Below are 23,882 nucleotides of genomic sequence, written 5' to 3' on the forward strand. Positions count from 1 at the left end.
AAGAGATACACACGGAGCCCTGGAGAAGGGAAGTGATTAATAGCATTTTCCCACATAAGATGCCCTCTGATGTTTGGAATGAAATTGTAGGCAGTTAGCAGGGATGGAGCCTCCCTCATTTTTATCCCCCATCTCCCCTCAATGCTGGATGTACCTAAGTGATCCTACATTATGTCTTTGGAAGGCTGTGATAGAGAGGACAATGGCCACAGATGTGTCCAGCTTTGGGACAAATTCCATATTCTCCCCCAGATGCCTGAAAATGCTCCTTGCCCATCTTCAGTGAGCTTCTGCCCTTCCCCCTCTTTCCTGAACTCTGACTCTGTCAGTTAGATCCCAGATCCCAGCCCAAGGCAAGGTTACCCATTAGCTCCCTTAGAATACCTTTCTACTTTGACCCTTGGGCATTGCTAAATCACCAGCAGGCTCACTAGGTCTCCAACAGAGTGATTGCTTCTGTTCTGAAAGATAGTCCTGTTTTCAGTCATGGCTGCCAATTTTTCTTGCCTTTCCCAAAACTTTACAACGATCATTTTAGAAATCCCAGATGCCCTGTGGCTGCGGCGAGAAGACTGAGCCTGATGTAGTTAATGCTCCTCTGGCTTCTTTGATGGGAGGAGGATTAGAGGAACAGATGTAACTCCCTGAGTGCTAGGATTTTAAGATACTTTACGCAGCCGTATCCGGTTGGGAAACCCAGAGGTCACCTGCCAGCAGGTGGTCCCTCGGTGGAATATTTCCTTGGGCAAATGTTCTGCTTTGCTTCTCAGCTGCTGTGATAAAATACTGATTAGAAACACCTTGGGAGGAAAGGGTTTATTTGGATCACAGGTCCATTATCGAGGACTGAGGGACGCCAACGAGAGCCTAGAGGCAGGGACGGAAGCAGCCAAGTGGGGATGCTGCTAACTGGCATGCTTTCTTTGACTTGCTCAGCAGCCTTCTTTATCTAACCCAGTCCTGCCTTCTCAGGAAAGGCACTGTCCACAGTTGGGGATGGCCTCCTCTATCAATTACCAATGAAGGAAATGCCCCACAGATGTGTGCACAAGACAACTAGATGGAGAGAGTTCTTCAACTGATGTGTCAAGCTGACAACTGAGATTAGCCATCACAACAGGCATACCCTACAGCACAGGGCTCATCGGGGGTCTCTCATTGCTTTTCCAGGAGAATTGTATATCGGTGGCCAGGAACACTTCTACCTGGAAACCAACTGCACCATTGCTGTCCCCAAAGGCGAGTCAGGCGAGATGGAGCTCTTTGTGGGCACACAGAACACCATGAAGACCCAGGTCAGCTCAGAGCAGTCGTGGCAGTGACAAGAGATCCCCTAGCAGACTAGGTGGACAGGGTGGGGAATGGGAGGAAGTAGATACCGGTGCTAAAAGGGACATGAGTACTAGTCATGGGAACAGACCCTGTCACCAACAAGGTGGCACTGAACTCATTACTTAACTTTTTCTGCTTCGGTTTTCTCATGAGTAAGATGGAGCTTGTGAGTGTTATTGCATCAATTAGATACATTTTAATACTTTTAGTAGAGCCTATTATGTCTTCATTTTTTTTTTAATCATTTTGTTGCTACGTGGCCTTGGCCAGGGCATATCTTGCCCACATTTCTCATCTTTTAAAATCAAGTGTGGGGTTAAGTGATAGTTATGGGGACTGCTAACTTAGCAGCCCCAGCTGGGACTTTTCTTGGTGACCTGTAGTACGATAGAAATTGCCAAGGTTTTTGGTATCTGCTCCTACTTCTCTGATCTAAAAGCCCTTGCCAGATGAGATGTTGATTTGCTCTTAAAGTATGCTGCTATCTTGTCCGTGTGGTTAAATGCAAGTATGCGAGTTGAGTTGCCTGATTCGGTCTGCGGTGACCAGTGAGTGCTAGACCCTGGCACCAGACAGCACTGGGAGGTGAGGAGGATTTTTATGCCAGGAATACTAGAATGTATAGTGGTACTTAGGCCCAGGCATTTTGGGCAGGTTCAGGTCAGGCTTGGAAAAAGGTCAGAGGATACATCAATGCAAGGCTATATACTTTTTTCCCTCTGCGTAGAGCTTTGTTGCAAAAATGTTGGGCGTTCCAGATAACCGGATTGTAGTCCGAGTGAAGAGAATGGGAGGAGGCTTTGGAGGGAAGGAGACCCGGAGCACTGTGCTGTCCACAGCAGTGGCCTTGGCCGCATACAAGTGAGTTTTTAGGCTTTCTTCCCGTACCACAATTAGATTCTCTGGGAAAGAGAATAAGGCCAGCTGGGTCAGGAAGGCATTTTAGATTCTCCCCCTGTCGAAAGTAATTGTTGATGCTTTGAATTCTCAGCTTTCTGTGTTTTGAACCCTTGGACATAAGGGCAAGGGCAACCTAGCTAGTTTCTTTGCACACGAAACTGTGCATCCATGTCTTACTTTCCATAGTTGGCTGTACTCTCCCTAGGAGTGAGGAGAGGACTCAGCCTGGCACTCCTTGTATTATTTAGCACAGTATCTTCATTGCAAAGCTCCTTCCTGTTTAGCATCCATGAGACTCGTGGCCATGGGCTTCTGGAGGCTCATGGGTTTCTAACCTTCTTGGTCTCTCCCTGCCCCAGGACAGGCCGCCCTGTGCGCTGCATGCTGGACCGTGATGAGGACATGCTGATAACTGGTGGCAGACATCCCTTCCTGGCTAAATACAAGGTTCTTGGTCTTTTCTGTTCCCGTGGGTAGTGTAAGCAGGCGGGATGGACCAGAGACAGACAGACATGGATCAGAGACAGAGAGATGTGGGTTCTATTGAGGATGCTTTTCTCTTCATCAGGTTGGCTTCATGAAGACTGGGAGAATAGTGGCTCTGGAGGTGGCTCACTTCAGCAATGGTGGGAACACTGAGGATCTCTCTCGGGGTGTAAGTAGGATCAGTATGCCCCAAGGGTTGCTGGGAAATCAAGGACACGCCCTGGCATTGTTGTTTACTTGGAACATCCATGTATCTTACCTTATCCTACCTACATGTCTATGTCGTATCTTAGCGGTGCCTGTTGAGAGGGGAAGTCTTCATATTGTATATCAATGTCAGCTGTCTCCCAGGATAGGACTTTGAGTAATGTCGAACATGGTCCTTGGGTGTTTCTGTATTAAGCAAGGACAATACCAGCAGAAATGGCCATGCCTTACTACTGCCATAGTGGCAGATGAGCTTGGAATACTTGGTTATTAAAATAAAATAAAAAGTAGGGCCTTCCAGGTGGTGCTCAGTGGGCAAAGGTGTGTGGCACCAAGCCTGGCGATCTAAGTCTAATCCTGGAACCCACATGGTGGAGAGAGCTGCCTCTCACAAGTTGTCCCTTGACCTGTTAATGCAAGCGGTGACACATCCCCCAAGTAAAACAATCACTGTAGTTTAAAAAAGAAAAAAAAGAAAGTAAGTAGGGGCAGTGTGTGAAATAAAATCATCTGTGAGAATTAACAAATGTACCTTGCTAGTAGTACTTTCTAAAAGTTATTAGCCTAATTTTATGACCAGACTATATATACCTATCTATACGTGTATAGATTCCTATTTTTTTTTAAAGTAACAATCCAGAAAAAGCAGGTTTCCTGTTATGCCCTTTGGGGTCTCCCCTATGCTTGGAGTTGATTAGTTCAGTTAGAAAATGTTACACTCCCTACCTACTATTACAAGTGTTCAAAACAGAAAGGGTTTCTAATGTTCTTGTCATGGGTGATGGGTTTAGGTGTTTTAGGGTAAATCAGACGACAAGCAAGCAGCAGTGATCCCAAAAGATCGTAAAACCTTGTGATTCAGTCCCATAAATGTGCTTTGAGCACTGAGCTCTAGGTGGTGACATAAAGACACTGTGGCATTGTTTCTGCCCCAAAGAAACCATAGGTGGGAGAAACAGAACGAGAAGATGGAAGGAAGGAACAAAGGAAGGAAGGAAGGAAGGAAGGAAGGAAGGAAGGAAGGAAGGAGTTGATAGGATTGTAAAATGAAGCAAAATGGACTTGAGAAGAGGGACACAAAAAGCAATTTATTTATGGGTAAATGAAACTACACTTGGGGAACGAAACTCAAACCAAAATGAAACAAACCAGCAAAATCAATGAACGGCGGCATTTGTCGCCTCAGGAAGACTGGGCGTTGCGCCATGGAGAAGGAGCAGCACGCTGCAGCACTAGGCTGGTCCAACAGTGAAAATGAGCTCTTGTGAATTAAAACTGTAAGAGAGGTTGAAGGAAAGCTGACGGCTGTCCCCTGAAGAGAGAACACTGTGGGGTAAGAACCGAGAAAACTCAGAGAACCAGTCCGGGAGGTGAACATCATAAACGTTTCAGAAAACAAAGAAGGGGAACAGACAGTGGAAGAGGCTATCAAGAAACATTTTAAAAATATAGCCCCAAACTAATGGACATAGGTTTTAAGATTTAAAAAGAGCATCTTTAGCGAGTGTAATAGAGGAAAATGGGCTCACTATGAAATTTAGAAAACTGGATACTGAGTTTTAGAGTTTTTTAGGAAAGTAAAAACAGTTCTTTTCAGAGTTGAGAAGGTGTCTTGTTCCTCAGTATTGGGGAATTAGGATATATAATGTTTATTGATATACTGTGGGAAATGAGTAAATTTACAATGAAGACTCCTATTTAGAGCCAGTTAAGAGTGAGAGCACAGTAAATGCATATAGTCATTCTTTTCTTAAAAATTAAAATATAGTTACATCATTTCCTTCTCTTCCCCTTAACTCCTCCCTTGCTCTCTCTCAAATTTATGGCCTCTTTTTAAAAGATTATTGTTTCACATTTACATGTACACACACACACACACACACACACACACATTCCTAAATACATCAATACATCTTAGTCTGTATTATGTTACATAGTCAACTGGGGCACTTCCCTGGGGAAGACTGTTTCTTCTGCTCTCAGCGTCCCTTGGCTGCCTGTAGTGCTTGGTCTAGGGTTGAGGCTCCATGGGATTTCCATCTTCCACATTAGCGTGTCTGTAAGTGTTGTCATTGTTGAGGTCTTGTTTAGGCAGCCATGCTGGAGAGACTTCATGGGTGTAGCATCTTAGAAGTGTCTAGGAGATGCAGTCCCATAGCCAGCATCCTGTTCCTCTGACTCTGAGCCTTAGACGTACCTCCACTCTTGAGGCAATGTTAACTAATGTACCCCAAGAAAAGAGTGAGTGTAACTAAAAGAGAAACACTTGAGTTCCAGGAACAGAAAAATATAGAGGCAAGGAATCAGGGAGGGTGTGAAGGCGACTCTAAAGGCGGAAGCTGAACAGTAGCTTTAGCAGGTAGCTGGGCTAAACTAGAGTAGTCAGTCAGCTACAGAAGTAGTTTCTTGTTTTTCTATAAAACAAATAAAAAAATCTGATGTAACTGAACAGAATAAGAATAAGAGAAACTTTACAAGGGTTAGTAATATATACATAGAAAATAAAACCAATGAAAAACTAAAGTTAATGATTATCTTTAAGCTGAAAATGTGTGTATGTGTGTGTGTGTGTGTGTGTGTGAGAGAGAGAGAGAGAGAGAGAGAGAGAGAGAGAGAGAGAGAAAGAGAGAGATCACACAGTAACTTCCTGATTGAGCTGTAATGTGTACAGATTTATAATAGCAAACTGAGTATTTTGATTTGACCAAAATACAACTATATTGAGAAGCTAGTATGTCTGGGGAGGAAAGGGGACAAGGCAGGGACAAAATTTCCCCCTTCCAAATTGGGAAGGCATGATGAAAGTCTAAGCTGGGTGGTGGTGGCGCACACCTTTAATCTCAGCACTTGGGAGGCAGAGGCAGGTGAATCTTTGTGAGTTTAAGGCCAGTCTGATCTACAGAGCAAGTTCCAGGATATTCAGGACTACACAAAGAAACCTGATCTTGAAAAACCAAGAAGAAAGAAAGAAAGAAAGAAAGAAGGAAGGAAGGAAGGAAGGAAGGAAGGAAGGAAGGAAGAGAGAGACAATCTGAAACTGGACCCTGAAATATGATATGAATATGAAGAAGTTTGGCTGGGGACATAGTGCACAGACATAAAGGTTTGAGTTTGACCCCAGCACCTACATAAAAGCCAGATACAACAGCACCTGCCTGCAAGCCTAGTGTTTGGGTACAGGAGGTGGGCAGAGGCTGGTGGGTCCCTGGAACTTCCTGATCACCCATTCTAGGCAAATCCATGGGCTCCTGGTTCAGGGGGAAACCCTGTCTCAGAACAGAGGTGAAACACGATGGAGAAAGATGTCCAGCACTGACCCCTGGCCTCCACATGCATGATTGTGTACACACACAGACATGTACAAACACTAGACCGACCGACCGACCAACCAACCAGTAGAAGCAGCAGCTTTATAAATTATAGGTGACTGGCTGCTTCAGGAGAGTGGAAGAAGGAACATGGAAGAGACTGGTGGTTCACAGAACATGACTTACCTAGGGATTGACTCTTTGTAGTGCATTTTAATGGAAATAAAGCAAATTTATAGGACTAGAGAGATAGTTCAGGGGTTAAGAGCACTTGTTCTTCCCGAGGACCAATGTTCAGTTCCTAGACCTGTGTCAAATGGCTTCTAACCACATGTAACTCTAGTTTTAGGGACTTTGGCAGCCTCTTCTGGCCTCTGCAGGCACCTGCATGCATGCACACATGCCTTCACATGGGCACATGCAGGCTCACACACACTCAAATCTTTAAAAGAAAACAAACCTGCAGTGGACCAAAAAATACCACCTTTTTAATTTTGAAAGGAGCAAACAGTTCCAACTGGAGGTCCTGGGAAGGATTCCCATGACAGAGACCAGTTGGAGACCTGCATAGGGGGATAAGTTATCCTAGAGGAGAAATAACACGGCCTGAAACAGGGATGTTCACAGCTGGCCTAGGGCACACAGTCGTGAGTTCATTTCCTGTGCTGACACGTGAAAGAAGTAAGTGGATTTCCACGTCCTATACTCTGTGGTTTCTTCTGCCTCAGATAATGGATCGAGCTCTATTCCACATGGACAACACCTATAAGATACCCAACATTCGGGGCACTGGGAGGATATGTAAGACCAATCTGCCCTCCAACACAGCCTTCCGAGGCTTCGGGGGTCCTCAGGGGATGCTAATCGCAGAACACTGGATGAGCGAGGTTGCTGTGACCTGTGGACTGCCCGCAGAGGAGGTGAGCTGGCCTAACAGCCTAAGCTGATTCTTGGGGGCGGGGTTGTGGTGGTGGTGGTGGTGGTGGTGGTGGTGGTGGTGGTGGTGGTGGTGGTGGTGGTGGTGGTGGTGATGGTGGTGGTGTGTGTGTGTGTGTGTCTTATCTAGGGCATCTCCTGGGGGCAGGGATTATAAACAGCTACTGAGGAGGCACCCAGAAGCTCTAAGACCTAAGTGTCTCTCTTCTTGGGAAGGTACGGAGAAAGAACATGTACAAAGAAGGAGACCTGACTCATTTCAACCAGAAGCTGGAGGTGTTCACCTTGCCCAGGTGTTGGGATGAATGCATAGCGAGCTCTCAGTACTATGCTCGCAAGAAGGAAGTGGAGAAATTCAACAAGTAAGTGCAGGGTGGGGAGTCTATTGTTCTCATGTGCTCTGGCTTGGCTATGGTCCAGCCTTTCTACCGATCCCCAAATAACAAGCTGATGGTTTATTGGACAATTTCTGAGGCTACTGAACCAATTAGCTCATTGATAACTATCTCCTTGATATCAGATGAAGATCTTTAGCCTAGCAACAAGGGACCATCAGCCTTCACTCAGCATCAGAGTCCATCAATTGAGGTTCATTTGTATCGATTTGTGCACTTTCTGAGAGTACCACATTATTGAAAGCATTGGTTGGGGACCAACACAGATACCTTTGAAATTAGCAAATACATTTGATATTGGCAGTCATCCTATGTCTCTGAAGTAGGCTTCAGTTAACTCATCTCTAAAGTAGGGTTAATTATATTGGCTCTATCTTCTTCACAGAATTACTTATTTGAACAAATATATTGAGAAAGCATCATTATCGTCCTCCTTGGTACAAGGACAGTCGATGGTCATTAGGATACACTGTCTGAATGCAAAGTCACTTAGGGAGGATAGTCTATAGTAATTTGAAGTTTGTACCACCTGCACTGGAAGACCCAGAACCTAGATTTCTACCTCTCATTATGACTGACTATGTTTATGGCTCCAAGGATGTCCTGTTCTGATTTAATACAAAAATGTTAGCTGAAATAATCCCAGCACATGGGAGGAAGAGGCAGACGGATCTCTGTGAGATCCTGGCCAGACAGGTCCACAGAATGAGATCTGGAATGTTCTTTTCTCTCCAGGGAGAATTGTTGGAAAAAGAGAGGACTGTGTATAATCCCAACCAAGTTTGGAATAAGCTTCACAGTTCCTTTTCTGAACCAGGTAATTGCTTACATGACTTGGCCACGTCCTCTGGTGTGACAAGAGGAATCCCTCATCACTGGTAGCAGACCTGACCAGGGCTCTTTCTGCTGCTGATATAGAGTGAAATTTGCACACGCTGTTGGTGTAGTATGTGAAGGAGCAGTGAGACAGGGATGGGGAGACTTCTAGTTCTGGTCTTTATGACTGCAAGACTATACACAGATACTCCGTTTCTCCATTCTGTTTCTTCAGGTATAGCACTGGTACAGAGAGAAATGACCTACTTTCTTCTCAGGATGGGAAGGAGGGGGAAGCATTTTGCACACTCCTGAAGGGCTGCTTAATTAAATAACCAGGTCTATGCTGTGTGGTTTTGCCTGGGTTTTTATCTAAAATCTGACTGATGGTTCTCTCCTTCCTGGACTCTGTACCTTCAGTTCCAAAGCTTGAACTGTAGCAGAATTTACAAATGTTGTGTCTGGCCTTTCTCCTTCCTTAGGGAGGTGCCCTGATCCATGTGTATACTGATGGTTCAGTGCTGCTGACACATGGGGGTACTGAGATGGGCCAAGGTCTTCACACCAAGATGGTTCAGGTGAGAAGCCTGGGGACCGTGTCTGGGATGTCTGGAGTCTGGAAGATGCTGGGGGAAGCTGAGGAGTGTGATGTTCCAGGAGGAGTGACAGGCCCCAGAGCACATTTACACATGGCCTTGGGCAAGTCTTCCCCTTCTTGGTCTCTTTCCTTATCTGTGCTAAATGTCTGACTATGCAGCCTTCAAGGACGTGTCCATCACTGTCATACTGGGCTCTGAGCTCATCGTATGTATGAGAACAGCTCATTTCCCTCACTCTGCAAGACCTCTCAGGGGAGTTGGGCTAATGGTGCTGTATCGTAGTCAGAATATCTGCTTGGCTCTTGAAGTTTATCCGGGTTAAAAAAAAAATCCAGTATTTGCTCACAATGGGTTTCTGGATGTCTAAGCCAACCAGACCCAACTAAAAAGTATTCCTTCAAACTCAGTCGGGTGAGACAACATTCCAGAACCAATAGAGTAGAGCCTAGGAGACTGTTTCTTGCCTCAGGCAGTAAAACAGAACTTTGCCCTGGGAAGAAGGCAGCCTAGCTCTGTGATGACCTCCTTCTCAGAGTCGCGTCTCCTTTGCCACAGGTGGCCAGCAGAGCTCTGAAAATCCCTACCTCCAAGATTTACATCAGCGAGACGAGCACTAATACTGTCCCCAACACTTCTCCCACGGCTGCCTCTGCCAGCGCTGATATCAACGGCCAGGCTGTTTATGTAAGTGACACACCTAGGGGAGCCTGAATGGCTGAAAATGGGCTCTGAGTTTGGGGTCTCAAGAGAAAATAGATCCGTGTAGGCTCTTTAGCTGTGGTCATGACTTTGGTCTGCTACCCGTGAGGCTGCCATCCCTCCATATACCCAGACAATAGAGGAAATCCAGCATCACCATTTCTACCAAAGCCAGGAGAACTGGCTACAGAGTGAGAGGGAGATTGGAAGTCAAGCAGGTGGCTTCTGGGAAATCACACTACCCAGGATTAGAACCCAGGATTATTACAAGATAATAGGGGTCAGCTGAGTTCCAGCTACTTGCCTCTTTGTCACATGGGAGATAGACTCAATCAAGGGGCATAATGGGAGAAGGTGCCTCCCTGGGATTCCCTCAGCAGTTCCCTCCCTGTATGTAGCTTAGGCATTGTGTCAGGAGGATGCTCTAAACAAAGGCCAGTGGTGACCCACTATCAGGGTCAGAGGGTAGCTTGGAGGTAGCGCTGCAGGGCATTGGGTTTTACAAGTTGCTTAAGGTGTCACCTGGGCTACAGAGGGCAGAACACTGACATGCCTGGTGTGTGTTGGGGTTCCTCCAGGAAGCTTGCCAGGTCATACTGAAAAGGCTGGAACCTTTCAAGAAAAAGAAACCTGAAGGCTCCTGGGAGGACTGGGTAAGTCTGAGCTGGTTCAAGCTACTTTTTGCAAAGAAGTAGGGCCTCTGTCCCTACCCAACGCATGTAGATGACGACCCAGTCACACCCAAGTAGAGGAAGCTATGCCTGAGTCACAGGGTAGGGACAAGCTCATGCTTCATGGACCCCTGGAGGGGAGTGACTTGAAGAAAGTTGTTGACCCAAGATCTCAATGTTTGTTTGGATTAGGGGTCAGCCCTCTACGCCTGGAAGGGTGGAGTGTCTGCCTTAAGCACCTCCTCGTGATGTCTTGGCTCATTCAGGCATGGATCCACACATATGTCCAGCAGGCCCCAAAGAGGTGTATCTTCTCAAAACTCCATGCCTCTGAGGGTCTCCTTAGCAGCCTCTCCCCTAACCCAACTTTTGCGTCTAGGGGCCAATACCATGTCCCTTGTGAGAGAGCTAGAAGATGTCCCATTAGATGCCAGGAGTGATCAAACAGAAACTTCCAATAAGAACGAGCCTAGCTGTCTGAATTCTGGACTAGATGTCTGCATGTTAAGAATTCTCAGAAGTGTTGCACATCTGTAAATCCTCAGTGGAGGCAGGGGGATTGTGAATTAGTGGCCAGTCTGAGCTATGTAGAAACATACTTCCTCAAAAAGCCAAGGACTAGGGATCTAGCCCAGTGGTAGAACATTTACCTGGAGGAGGCAAGGCCCTATGTTCAGCTCTTGCAGCAACACACACACACACACACACACACACACACACACACACACACACACACACACGAAGGGACAAGAAGGCAAAAGTAATGAAATGGGATTGTCCATGAACCATGTGATAGTGCAGCCCAATTTTAACAGATTTAGAGAAAACAAGCTCTCACGTCTCATCACTCTCTTTCCATGTCTCATGTGATCTTAGCTTCCCCTTCCACACCCATTTCATTAAGTACTGCATGCATAAAGTACTATAAGCTCTACTCTAGTTTAATGCTGGTCACTTGTGTGTAGTGACGAGCTGCGGGCAGGCCTGCTTTTCGGCCTGGCTCCCGGCCGCCTGGCTAGCTTATGCCCCGAAATAACAACACACAAATTGTGTTCTTTTAAACACTGCCTGGCCCATTAGTTTCAGCCTCTTACTCACATCTTGATTAACCCATATCTAATAATCTGTGTAGCACCATGAAGTGGTGCCTTACCAGGAAGATTCTAGCGTACACCCATCTTGGGCTGGAGCTTCATCGCGTCTGTCTCCCTGAGGAGCGGCATGGCATCTGCCTCACTTAGGAGAGGCCTGGCATCTGACTGAGCCATCTACCTCACTTCCTTCTTCCTGTTCTGTCTACTCCACCCACCTAAGGGCGGGCCTATTAAATGGGCCAAGGCAGTTTTCTTTATTCACGAATGAAATCAACACAAACAGAAGACTCTCCCACGTCACTTGTGCATTTGTCAGGCAAATGTAACATTTCCACAGCAGCCTTGATGATAATTTTCCTCCACTCAACCTGTTGTTTTGAGCTTTGTCCTCTGCCTCCAGCCTTGTAGTGCAGTATCCTTCATGAGCAGATAACACCAACCAGTCACCAGTACATGCATTATGTGTCTAGTGAGATCCTAGGTCAAAAGCTGCTTTCTCTAAGCCTTAGTTCTGTCATCTGAAATATGGGAATAATGAGAGCTTAGTAGTTGCCTGGGTCTTTGGAAACCACCATTGTCCCTTCCTGATGGCCATTGTCTTCCTCAAGGTCATGGCTGCCTACACGAGTGCAGTGAGTTTGTCTGCTACTGGATTTTATAAGTAAGTATGATTCTTTTTCTGTCCATTCCTGTGTGCCGACAGCTCTGAAGGTTGGTTAGCCCATAGCCAGAGAAACACAGTGTCCCTAAACCCTTCATTATGTCAGTGGGACTAGTGTCTAAAGAGGCTTTGTTACATTCAATTACCAACTATGTATGAGTCACTGCATTAGAAGACCCCAGTTCTAGTCCTGGCCTTTGAGTGTGCTATTTCCTAAGAGAAGGACGGTCCTGTCCTGGATTCTGCAGGATATGATGCTCGGTCACACCATGACAGGTGTTTGGGCAACCTGTGTGTTTCCTTGTGAAGTCATTGGGTTTCTTCATAGTGACTCCTGCCCCCCGCCCCCCGGGAGAACAGGAGGATTTAGTGGCTTCTTACAACATACAGAGTTTGGTGGAACTCTTATTAGTCCAGTGAGCACACAGAGAAGGGACGTAGAAGAAAGCACACACATTCTACAGTCTTAAAAGTACGTCACTGTGTGATTAGCTGAAGACCCCTCCCATCTGATTTTGTAGTTATTAAAAAAGATATGATTATATTGACTGTTCTGTTGCTATGATAAAATTCCCTGACAAAAGAAACAATTGGAAGAAAGGGTTCATCCCATAGTTCTAGGTTACAGTCCATCATTGTGGTAGCAGGAGCTTGAGCTACTGGGTCACCGCACATCCACAGTTAAGCACAGAGAAGAAATGCATGCTTGCACCCAGCTCACCTCCTTCTCTCAGACACAGTCCAGGGCCCAGCCCATGCCATGATGATGCTCTCATTCAGGATGGGTTTTCCCCTCCAAAGAACTCAACCAAGAAAACCCTTCATAGATGTATCCACAGGCCAGACCACTCGAAACAGCTCCTCACTGAGACTACCCAGGCGATTCCAGATTATATCAAGTTGACAATTAAAATTAAATGTCACAAACGTCCGTCATAATGTTTCTGGGAAATTTAACTGAAAACATCTCATGTTTGATTTAAAATGTCTTGGATGAATATGTGGTTATTATGAGCACTGTATATTCATATGAGAATAGAATGCTTTGCTCATAACCGAGGCATCGGTTACTTTTCTTTTTGTTGTAGAGAAAGCAAGCTGGGGAAGGAAGGGTCTCACAGTCTGAGGCTGCACAGCAAGCCCTTGCAGCCTGAGTCAAGAGGCAGAAGGCTGCACACTGCTGCTCTGCTCACCCTTTCCATTCCCCCTTCTATTCGGTCCTGGACCCAGTCCATGGGCTAGTGCCCCCACATTCAGAGAGGGGCTTCCTGCCTCACTTGATCCTCTCTATTTCCTGGGTGACTCTAAATGCATTCAGGCTGTTGGTAACGAAGGCCATCCACCCCAGTGATCCCACACAAATGCAAACTAATTCCTCCTACTTCCTCAGACTCTTTTGGAGTACGCACAGGTAGGGTTTCTAAATGGTCACCTAGATAAGCAAGGTGACGTCAGAGCTCAAAGACAGTGAAGTTTCTTGGGGAGGAGTCTTGTCCCTCAGCCCTGTGTTGGTTTGGTTTGAGGGTGAGTTCTAATCAGGTCAGTTCACACTATTAAATATGTACATTATTATATATACATATATATGTATGTATGTATTACGTGTCTACATTATATAAAATTGTAGGCATTTTTTGGTCCCTCCTACCAGCTCCCAAATAACCACTTGGAGACTTCTTATTAATATGAAAGCTCTGCTGATAACTCGTTCTTACACTTAAATCAACCCATTTTTATCCATCCATGTATTGTCTCATGAATTTATTACCATTGCTCTATATGCCATCCTGCTTCTTCTCCATCTGGCTGGCGACTCCCTGCATCTGTGTTCTTCCCAGAGTTCCCTCTCTCCCGAAAACCCTGCGTAGCTCTTGGCCATTCAGCTTTTCATTAAACCAATCCAAGTGACAAATCTTCACAGTGTACAAAAAAATTATTCCACAACATATAATCATATAAATAGACACACATTATATAGTAAGTACATGTGCAATATGTAATCCTGTAGGGACAGCATACTTTAGGCTCTGGGGTTGTAAATATGCATGCATGTGGTTCCCACATATGCTATGGCAATGGTACAGGGCAATCAGGTTCTGCAAAGGAAACACACACATAATGCAAAATCTGTTTCTCTCAATAATATTTTTCTCAAATCACTCATTGAAGTTCCAAAGAGGCCAGGAGATGGGGAACGGCTGCTTAGGCTGCTCCCAGGTTGCTCTGTGGCCCTGATCTTGTGACCTTTCACCTGGAGAAAGGTGAGCAGGTGCACTTGTGAGAACAGTTCAGAACCATCCCAGGCAGAGTCGCAGTGCTGAGGACCTTGAATTCTGGCTCACTTGCTCCCTCTTGGAGGAAGTGATTTTCACATCCTTCACGAGCCCAGGCATGTCTGTCACTGTTGTCACTACCACACAGAAACCAACATGCTTCTGCTAAATGCTGCCAGGTTGTACAGAATGCTTATAATGTGGTTTTTGGAAAGATGACACACAAGCCAAATGCTCTAGAATATCTGGGTTTCATTAAAAGTTCAGAATACTTGAAAGGCATGGACTTTGGGGGAGGATGGCTGAATGGAAACAAAAGACTTTTAGGATTTACAGATTTATGGGGCGGGAAGTATGTATGGAAGGGGGTGGGTGTGCCTAACACAAGCCTTTTCCTCTTTTCTCGTATAGGACACCCAACCTTGGCTATAGCTTTGAGACAAACTCCGGGAATCCCTTCCACTATTTCAGTTATGGGGTGGCTTGCTCCGAAGTAGAAATTGACTGCTTAACAGGAGACCATAAGGTAAGACATGTGAAAACCTTTAGCCTAAGAGGGAACAGAGGGAAGACAAGCGCACTGCCATCTGAGTTGCTGGTTGAGGCACGTTCTCTGGCGAGGAAACAGGCCTGACGTCAGAGGCAGGGGAATGCCCCATGAAGACCAACGAGCACACGCCTTAGGCCATGAGCCACGTAGTTTCTGCCTGAGCCCTCGCTCAGTGAAGGTCATTGCTGTAGAGAAAGCAGCGCTGAGTGGGACATCCTCCACAAGCTGCTGCTAATGGACACTGGATTTAAATTGTGGATCATTTGTCCCCCTGTAGCACAAAATCTTCCTCCTGTATTTTTTTCAATCATTTATCTATTTTAATATATTTCTTATTAGGGGGAGTAAACTCAGGACCTCACGCATACAAACCAGAACTCTACCAACTAAGTGATACCCTAAGTTTTCTCCCCAGCTATTTAATAATATAGTTATTACCTTATAGGCTTTACAAAACCAGGAGCTTTGGATTCAGCCACAATACAGTTTATTGACTGCTTTCTCATATGCTTTCCCTAGACTCAGGTCCAAAGCCCCAGTCCCTGGAGACCCTCTCTTACCACCCATAGGTGGATGTGTGGTGAGGTCAGGGCTCCAGCCCACCCCTTACTTAGCTGCTAAGATCTCAAACATGAGCTTGGATAGTGGCAGTCAAGATGTGGTGGGAACTGCTGTCTCGGCATGCTCAGGGCTCTTGAAAGTGCTGTTTGGATTGGGACTTACAATCTAAGTGTTATCAAGACACACCTGTGTAAATCCAGGCATCTCTTTCTCCTCAAACTGTTTTCCGTCCACAGAATCTTCGTACAGATATCGTCATGGATGTTGGTTCCAGCTTGAATCCTGCTATTGATATTGGACAGGTAAGGTCTGTGGGAGACTAGGGTGGGGACAGAATATGTCAGAAGTGTGTGCCCACCCCTACTCTGTTTACTGAAGGCCCCAGTGACACAGCATGTTGTCATTTTTAACCTGGCCAGAGCATGGTGCTTAGAGACCCTCATTCTGAGTAAGAAAGAGTTAGACTAATGATCATCCGCCCAACTCTCAAATCAGAAAACAAATACAAGTTAACTTGGGAAGGGCGGCCACACACTCCAGAGACCAGCGTGGTCCATGAGAAGACATTGGATGCTTACATGTGATACAGACACACAGGCACACACAGGCACACACACACACACACACACACACACGCACATGCACACGCACACACACACACACACACACACACACACACACGGAGAAAAGGTGGAGATGGGGAATGAAGAAGGAAGGGAAGTAGAGAAAGAGTAAGGAAGGGAGGGAGGAAGGAAGGGAGGGAGGGAGGGAGGGAGGGAGGGAGGGAGGGAGGGAGAGAGGGGCGGGGCTGAGCAGCTGGAAATCAGCACAGTGTAGGAAGGAAAGAGACACTGGGACTGAGTCCTAGGCAGTGGGATCTGAGGTCAGAAGAACTGACTGTCTCCCCATTTCTCACTGACCCAGGACATTGGATAAATTACTTTCTAGGTAGTAAACAGTGCCAAGACTAGAGGGGTCAACCATGAGGAGGAAAGGATGGCCCAATGAAAACCACTTTTGGAAACTATGGAATTAATAGAATAAGCCAAGCTGGAGAAGACAGAGGGGAGAAATCACAATTTGAGATTGTGACATAGTTACATCTGGTAGAAAATATGAGTGTGTTTTTAAAAAGAAAAAGGCCAATCTACACTGTAGTCAGCACACACACAGACACACACAGACACACACACACACGTACACACACACACACACACACACACACAACTACTTGGGGGATACCCTCTGTAGGCAGACATTGTATCAAGTACTATGGATGCAAAGATTATTGGCAACGCCTGGCCTTGTGTTTGTTCAGCCTTTGGCAGCATCCCATATCACTCTTCTGAATAGGGGCTGGGGAGCAGATGGGGACCAGCACACAGTGTAGAGGGTGCCCTAGATCTGTAAGCCATGGAAGGGACACTTCCCCCCAGAAGACAGGCAGGAGAGGGAAGCCAACAAGGCTGGAGGTAAGTTTTTCAGAATTTACTACTCAAGAAGCCCCTCCTACGAGCTTGTTTCTCACTGTTAGGTCACCAGCGATGCCACGGACACAGCATCTCCATCCACGAGTGGCAGGGTCGGATAAGAAACGGTACTTGCCACTGTGCTGACATGTTCTTGGTCTTTTTTTTTTTTTTTTTTTTTTGGTTTTTCGAGACAGGGTTTCTCTGTAGCTTTGGAGCCTGTCCTGGAGCTAGCTCTTGTAGACCAGGCTGGTCTCGAACTCACAGAGATCCGCCTACCTCTGCCTCCCGAGTGCTGGGATTAAAGGCGTGCGCGACCACCGCCCGGCTGGTCTCTGTTCTTCTTAAGACCGAGTTTAGTGACATGTCATCCGAGACGCCTTTGTACCGAGGCAAGAGCCGGACAGGCAGTTGAAGGCTGTTTTAGCCTTCCAGGCCCCACTATATAGGTCAGGTTTTGCGTCTATTGTAGCTATCAGTATCTCTCCTTGGGGGTGGAGCTAGTGATGAGGTGGTAACCATGGTCACCTTTTGTCCTATAGATAGAAGGGGCATTTGTCCAGGGCCTTGGTCTCTTCACTATGGAGGAGCTACACTATTCCCCTGAGGGGAAGCTGCACACTCTTGGCCCCAGTACCTACAAGATCCCAGCATTTGGCAGCATCCCCATTGAGTTCCGAGTGTCGCTGCTCCGTGACTGTCCCAACAAGAAGGCCATCTATGCCTCCAAGGTACTGCGATTGTGGGTCTGTACTGCCTTCTCACCCGTGGGATGGGAGGCCACAGTGGGTGACCCACCTGGAGGCTCTGCAAGGGACTCCTCCTACAGAAGGGAGAGGATCGACACCGGCTCTGGGAAGGCGACAGAGCTGAGAAACAACAGAAGTGGCCGAGGACATATCTTGAGTTCTTAACTGAAGCTGGCTCCTGCTGGGAGCCTCAGAGAGATTCCTTAACCAAATCCCATGGATCAAATTCTGACTATGCTCAGTCTGCAGTCGTGCATCATGGTCCTCGATCTGCAGAGATGATTTTATAGATTCAGCATCTCCATGTTCTTATAAAAACTAACACACTCATTGTAGAGGAGTGGGGCGCCTTCCAATACATCATCACTCCCTCTAGTTGTTGAGATCCAACCTTAAAACCTTACTAACAAGCCTAGGGAATTATACACAGAGAGCTTCCTTCATTCTTGTCCTCAGGGAGTGCAGAACATGGTTGAAGATCAACACAGCTTATTCACATAATCCTGTATCTTTGAAGGAAGGAAAATCATGACTTGTAGCCAATAAAATATTTGCTCAAGTCATGGTTTGCTATGCCGATGTGGGCGGGTAGGGTCTGGAATACATCGTAACCTTAGCTGTTGATTCTTACAAAGGACAATATGTTAAGGTCATAAGACTCATGAGAAAAGTACATCTCTGGGGGTCATAACCCCAGAAACTGGGGCTGAAGACATGGCTCAGCGGTTAAGAACACTGCCTGCTCTTCCAGAAGGCAGGTTCAATTCCCAGCATCCACATGGCGGCTCACAACTGTCTGTGACTCCAGTTCTGGGGCATCTGACATGCTCACACAGACATGTAGGCAAACCACGAATACACATAAAAATAGATTATTAAAATAAATAACCCCAGAAATTTTGGGCTTGAAGTTCCAGGATGTAGAATCTCAGCACTTACATTTTAACAGTAAGTATCCTTGGTGATTCTGTTGTAGGTGGTCTTCTATCTCTGCCCCATGGGGAAGGAAAGCCAACCTCTGTTAGGAGGTGCCTGTAATTCTAGCAGATCTGTCCTTGTAATTGCAGTGCATGCTAAGCATTGCTGTCAGAGCTCCAGACAGACGATTCCCCTAGGCCAGTACCTGAGGAAGGGACTAAGACTCGTGCCAAGTGTTTTATTTATAAAACAGTAGCCAGGCATGGTGGTGCACACCTGTAATCTTGGCATTTTAGAGGCCGGGATAGGAAAATTGCTGCAAATTCAAGGACAACCGAGGTTACATAGTAAGTACCAGACTAGGCAGGGTTTCAAAGCCAAGCCCTGTCTGAGTAATAAAAATAATCATTTACAATAACTTCAAAGGTATATTATATAATTAACAGGTATTTTGTTATCATCAGAGTAAATGACATAGGATGAGCTAAAACAAACAACAAACAAAAAACCAGGACTATAAAGTTCAGTCATTTAAGAAATAGTTTCTCAGGCCTTTGTTAGTTTTGACGGCCTCCTCTTGCCTTAGTTGGTGTGGTTCCATTAGCGCTGGGTGGAGTTCTTTGTGGGCACCCCTGGCCATCCTGGTGTGGGACTGTGGTCTGGCCTCCAGAGTCTGCGGGAAGACACAGGGTCCGGAAGCACTCTGGCTGATTCCCTGTTCTACGTCCTACGCATTCAGGCCGTTGGGGAGCCGCCTCTCTTCCTGGCTTCGTCTATCTTCTTTGCCATCAAGGATGCAATCCGCGCAGCTCGCGCTCAGCACGGAGGTGATAACGCAAAACAACTGTTCCAGCTAGACAGCCCTGCCACTCCGGAGAAGATCCGAAATGCTTGCATGGATCAGTTCACCACCCTGGTAAGATACTTCACCGAACTCCCATTTCACCCAGGAGAGGACAGGCGCCGACTGGAAAACTTGCGGGGAAGGTTCCACGGGTCTGTCTCACCCGGGCAGCCTTGGGTCAAGGACTGCCTTCATTGAGCCATCTGGGACACGGAGTTGGCCTTGCAAGAGAATAATGAACACCCGCTTTGAAGTTGCAGCTTGCAGATGGGCTGCTTTCGCGGTGGGAGGGTTGCGTGTTGTACGGCCGTTACACAGATTTCATTTCCAGCTGGCTACAGGTGACGGCTACATCTCTTAAACAGCAGTCTTTTATGCTAATCACTGTCATCCAGGGGACTCCTCGGTTAAAAACACCGTGTGAGGTGCTGTGGAGAGGGAAAGGAAAGGCCATGATATGACTAAAGACAAATCTCCCAACGTTACCATTTGCCTTCCTGGCACTGGGGCCATGGGTACCCTCACGGACTTCACAGCCTTCTGGGACGCCAGATGACTGCACCATGTGGTGCCCGGCAGGGCGGGTGATGGAATAGTGGGTCTTGATCTTTCTTGTGCTGCCACCCTTTAATACAGTTCTTCATATTGTGGTGACCCCCAGCCATAAAATTATCTCATTGTTACTTTGTAACTGTAATTTTGCTTCTCTTATGAATCATATGTATGAATCGCAATCTGATATGCAGGATCAGGATAGCTGATAAGTGACCCCCCAAAGGGGTCGTGACTCATAGGTTGAGAACCACTGCAATATAGAGGCATTCTATGGTCTTCAGAATCCCTTTGGGAAGTCCCCTTGTTTTATGTTTGGTGGGTGATGCCAGGCAAAAGGAGAACATGCTAGGAACATGCTTTTCCTCCATGGAACCTCAGAGCCAGCCCAGCCTGAGCTGTGCAATACAGTAGCTACACACAGAGACCTCTAGCAGTACTCAAAACCTCTGTTGGATTAGCAGGTAGGTAAGGTTTTGCAATTTCATAACTTTTGGGTTGAGAGGTAAAGTGAATACTTACTACTTCCCAATATCCCAGGCATGAGGAATAGATAGGATAAGTCATCAAGGGTCAGGCCACTCCCGTGTCTGCCGACAGCTTTAGCTAGGAGGTAAGAACCACAAAGCATGTGCGAGGGTCCCGCAGCTGTGCAGATTCATTCGGTTACCCAGAACCCACCATGATCCACACTGCCAATGGTTACCCAAGCCCTGCATCTTTAACAAGAGTGGTACCTATGGACAGGTTGCATAGTCAGTGTCTTGCAAGGAATAGGACACAAAACTCAATCATTCGAAGATATCTGCAGAGGCCCCCAACCTAGAACAAAGACTCTTCTCTCTGTACCGACGCCCCAGTGACTAAATCCCTGCAGTGGACTTGCGTGAACAGCTGATTCTACATGTCAGCTGTGCTTTCTAAGGACTGCGAGTGCCGTGTGCAAAGGGACACTTCTGTACTGTTTATCATCATCTTCCCGGAGCCCGCTAGAATGGTAGCCACCTGGCGAGCGCTCAGTAAAAATATATGAAGGACTAGGATTTTAAGGGGTCCTGTGCTGGGGGCGTTTCCCGTGACTGAGCCTGTACAATGGGATTTGACCTTAGCGTGGTATTGTCTGTGCTAGGAGGTGGCATGTATTGGGATGGAGTGGGAGGGACACCATGAAAAAAAAAACATGTCAATGAGAATTCTCTTATTCCTCCCTAGTGTGTCACTGGGACATCAGAAAACAACTGTAAACCCTGGTCCGTGAGGGTCTGAAGAGAGAGTCCTCAGCAGTGTTTCGTACTACAGCGGGGCTTCCGTGGAGCTGGAATTCCGTCCAGTAGTATCCAGATTCCCATTTGCTGCCTGGGAGAGCTGATTCAGCAGGATGGCCTTTTTTTTAGGAAAATGGAATGCATTAAAACAGTCTTGATCCAAATAAGAGTTGCAAAGAAAATGATGAGCAAATGGAGAGATGCCGGGTTTAAGTGGTGAATTAAGCACCTTGGGAGGACTCTCACACAGCTCCTGCAGCGCAGACCAAAGTTTCTCAGATCCAAATGCCGTCTTCAGAAAGCTTTCCCTCAGACCAGAGAATGCCACATTTAACCTCAGAGTCAGACAGTGGAGGAGATTAAAACCTCCAACTACTTTGGATCATGGAAGACAATAATAAAGAATAAAATAAATATGAGCTCAGCTCGAGTATCGTTGACTATTAAAATAAGATTATTCTCTGATGCAAAACTCCAACCAATCCAATTATTCAGTCCATACAGTGTGCTAGGTCTCTCCCCGCCTCCCCCATGTATATATAAAAGATTTGTCTTCAGGACTTTCCTTGGAGTGATTTCACCTGGGAATGATGATACTGACATCAGTATCAGCCAGGGGGAAGCCCGAGTTTGACAGCTGTGCGCCCTTCAAGTATTATCTCCTCCTCTGCCTCATCTTATTGGGAAATTAAAGGGTTCAACTACAGTCATCACTGAGATCTCCCTGCTTAAGTCTATAAATACATGACCCGAAAGCTCCAGTTACATAACGGGGCTGCAGCTATCAAAGCCTTGGCTTCCTTCGCTCTTATGCAATGTCTGAGCCTAATGAGCCCTGTGTAGAATCCCTCACGTGCTTGCAGTCGGTGGGGAGAACAGGAGAAACACAAACATCCCCTCTCATTGCCCTGGCAGGAGGTTCCAGCATAACACAGTCCTCAGTGGACAGTATGGTGGGGTCTGCCAGACAGAGCCTGCGTTTCTGCCCATGGAAGGATAGGCAGAAATGATGCCGCCCAGTTATGTTTGATGAAACTAACAAATACAACTGCCAGTTGATTGGCATGTAAGAAATGCTTCTGAGTTATCACGTCAAACGCTAGCATCTTCCATATTGCAGTCAATCATTGTTTCTAAACTGTGAAACGTATACTTCTCTCTGCTCTCTCTCTCTCTCTCTCTCTCTCTCTCTCTCTCACACACACACACACCATATTCTTTTGCCTTCTCTTTCCATTTCCTATCTCCCTCCCTCCCCCTCCCTCTTTTTCTCATCTCTTCTCTCCCTTCCTCTCTCCTCTTTGAGACTAGGTCTCAAGTGTCCCAGGCTGGCCTCGAGCTTGTGTAGCTGAGCATAGCCCTGAGCTTCAGATCCTCCTGCCTCTATCCCCCAGCTGCTAGTGTTTCAGGCACTTGCCACCTTGTTCCATTTGTGGAACACTGGGCTGGAACCTGGGGCTTTGTGCATGCTAGGTAAACACTTTACCAACGGGCCACCTCCTCGCTTTACAGACGCCTTTCAGTGTGTTATAGGTAATGCCGTTGTTTACAGCATGGATGAGGTTGACAACACTTTAGTCCCCAAGATGGCATTTACAGGGAACTATACAGGTCTGATTCGGATGATTGTCTGTAATGTTATAAGGTAGGAGCCCTCATTAATGAGGTTTTACTGAGTGAGCAATGAATGACTGGGTTCTCTTGTGTACTTAGGTTGAGGCAAGAGCAGAGTGCCCATGGAAACTCACCCAGCAAGTGCTTTGTGAAGTGGAAATCTTCGTGATACTCTGAAGTGTTGACTGCCTCAGATATCTTGCTTTGCCCCTGTTTTATCCTAATCCATAGAGTGCCTCACATCTACAGAGTGAGGTCAGCCAGACTTTCTGGGGCTAGCCGACATTGCCTGCAGTGTGGCATTACAGCCTGTAGAGGGCGGTAAAAGATTGACTATAAGGCAGGAGTCTCCAGATGGCCCAGCAGCATGGCATCTGTGATTATTACTAGGAGACTGATTTAGGATCTCCGAGTAGATCAGATATCCTCAAGGGCCTCCCCAGGAGCTAGATTTGAACCTGACAGGCTGACAAAATCTTCTCAAAGGAGCTTTTTCAAGACGTGGGTCAACCGTGGGAGGATGAGAGCCAGATGGAAGGCTAGCAGGGGAAGGCAATTCTTAGTCTTTTGAACATCTGCAATATGCCGTGTGCCAAATTTAATGCTTTATCTACAGAGCCTCATTTAATCCTCCAAGTGGCCCTAAGGGGTAGGGACACTAATCCCTGTAAGTACTCTAGCCATGCCGGAGGTAGGGTAGGGGCAAAGTCAAGATTGCTTACTCCTAGAAACCCACCAGAACCTGGGAGCAACTCCTCTGCTTCGAAGGCTGGGAGATCTGGCATGCCTTGGGGAATCAGTCTGCCCACCAGCATGACCCTCTACTGTGTAGAATGATGGAGACCATTGGAGGGACCAGCATCCTTACCCACTCACTGGTAGGCGGGGTAAGGACTCCCATATTGGCACAGACAAGATGGTGTCCTGTGGTAAGGGAATCTGTAAGCCTCATCCTACGCCGGGGGTACGGTGACTGGGGCAGG

The 23,882-nt window shown here is 46.6% G+C and overlaps 1 protein-coding gene across 1 annotated transcript in view; it reads left to right on the forward strand.

Moving 5' to 3' along the window:
- The window catches only part of Xdh (xanthine dehydrogenase), a 65,778-nt gene extending 44,289 nt beyond the window's left edge, over window positions 1-21,489 (forward strand). The window contains exons 21-36 of the mRNA XM_038318021.1: window positions 1,171-1,295; window positions 2,060-2,193; window positions 2,592-2,679; window positions 2,801-2,887; window positions 6,962-7,153; window positions 7,386-7,531; window positions 8,300-8,381; window positions 8,863-8,958; window positions 9,535-9,663; window positions 10,257-10,331; window positions 12,052-12,104; window positions 14,789-14,903; window positions 15,725-15,790; window positions 17,500-17,688; window positions 19,364-19,540; window positions 21,233-21,489. Coding sequence (XP_038173949.1) covers window positions 1,171-1,295; window positions 2,060-2,193; window positions 2,592-2,679; window positions 2,801-2,887; window positions 6,962-7,153; window positions 7,386-7,531; window positions 8,300-8,381; window positions 8,863-8,958; window positions 9,535-9,663; window positions 10,257-10,331; window positions 12,052-12,104; window positions 14,789-14,903; window positions 15,725-15,790; window positions 17,500-17,688; window positions 19,364-19,540; window positions 21,233-21,286 — 1,808 coding nt within the window. The 3' untranslated portion in view covers window positions 21,287-21,489. The remainder of the gene's footprint in view (window positions 1-1,170; window positions 1,296-2,059; window positions 2,194-2,591; window positions 2,680-2,800; window positions 2,888-6,961; window positions 7,154-7,385; window positions 7,532-8,299; window positions 8,382-8,862; window positions 8,959-9,534; window positions 9,664-10,256; window positions 10,332-12,051; window positions 12,105-14,788; window positions 14,904-15,724; window positions 15,791-17,499; window positions 17,689-19,363; window positions 19,541-21,232) is intronic.
- The last annotated feature ends 2,393 nt before the right edge of the window (window positions 21,490-23,882 follow it).

The sequence above is a fragment of the Arvicola amphibius genome, chromosome 2 (genome assembly GCF_903992535.2).
Source record: "Arvicola amphibius chromosome 2, mArvAmp1.2, whole genome shotgun sequence".
Classification (NCBI taxonomy): Eukaryota; Metazoa; Chordata; class Mammalia; order Rodentia; family Cricetidae; genus Arvicola; species Arvicola amphibius.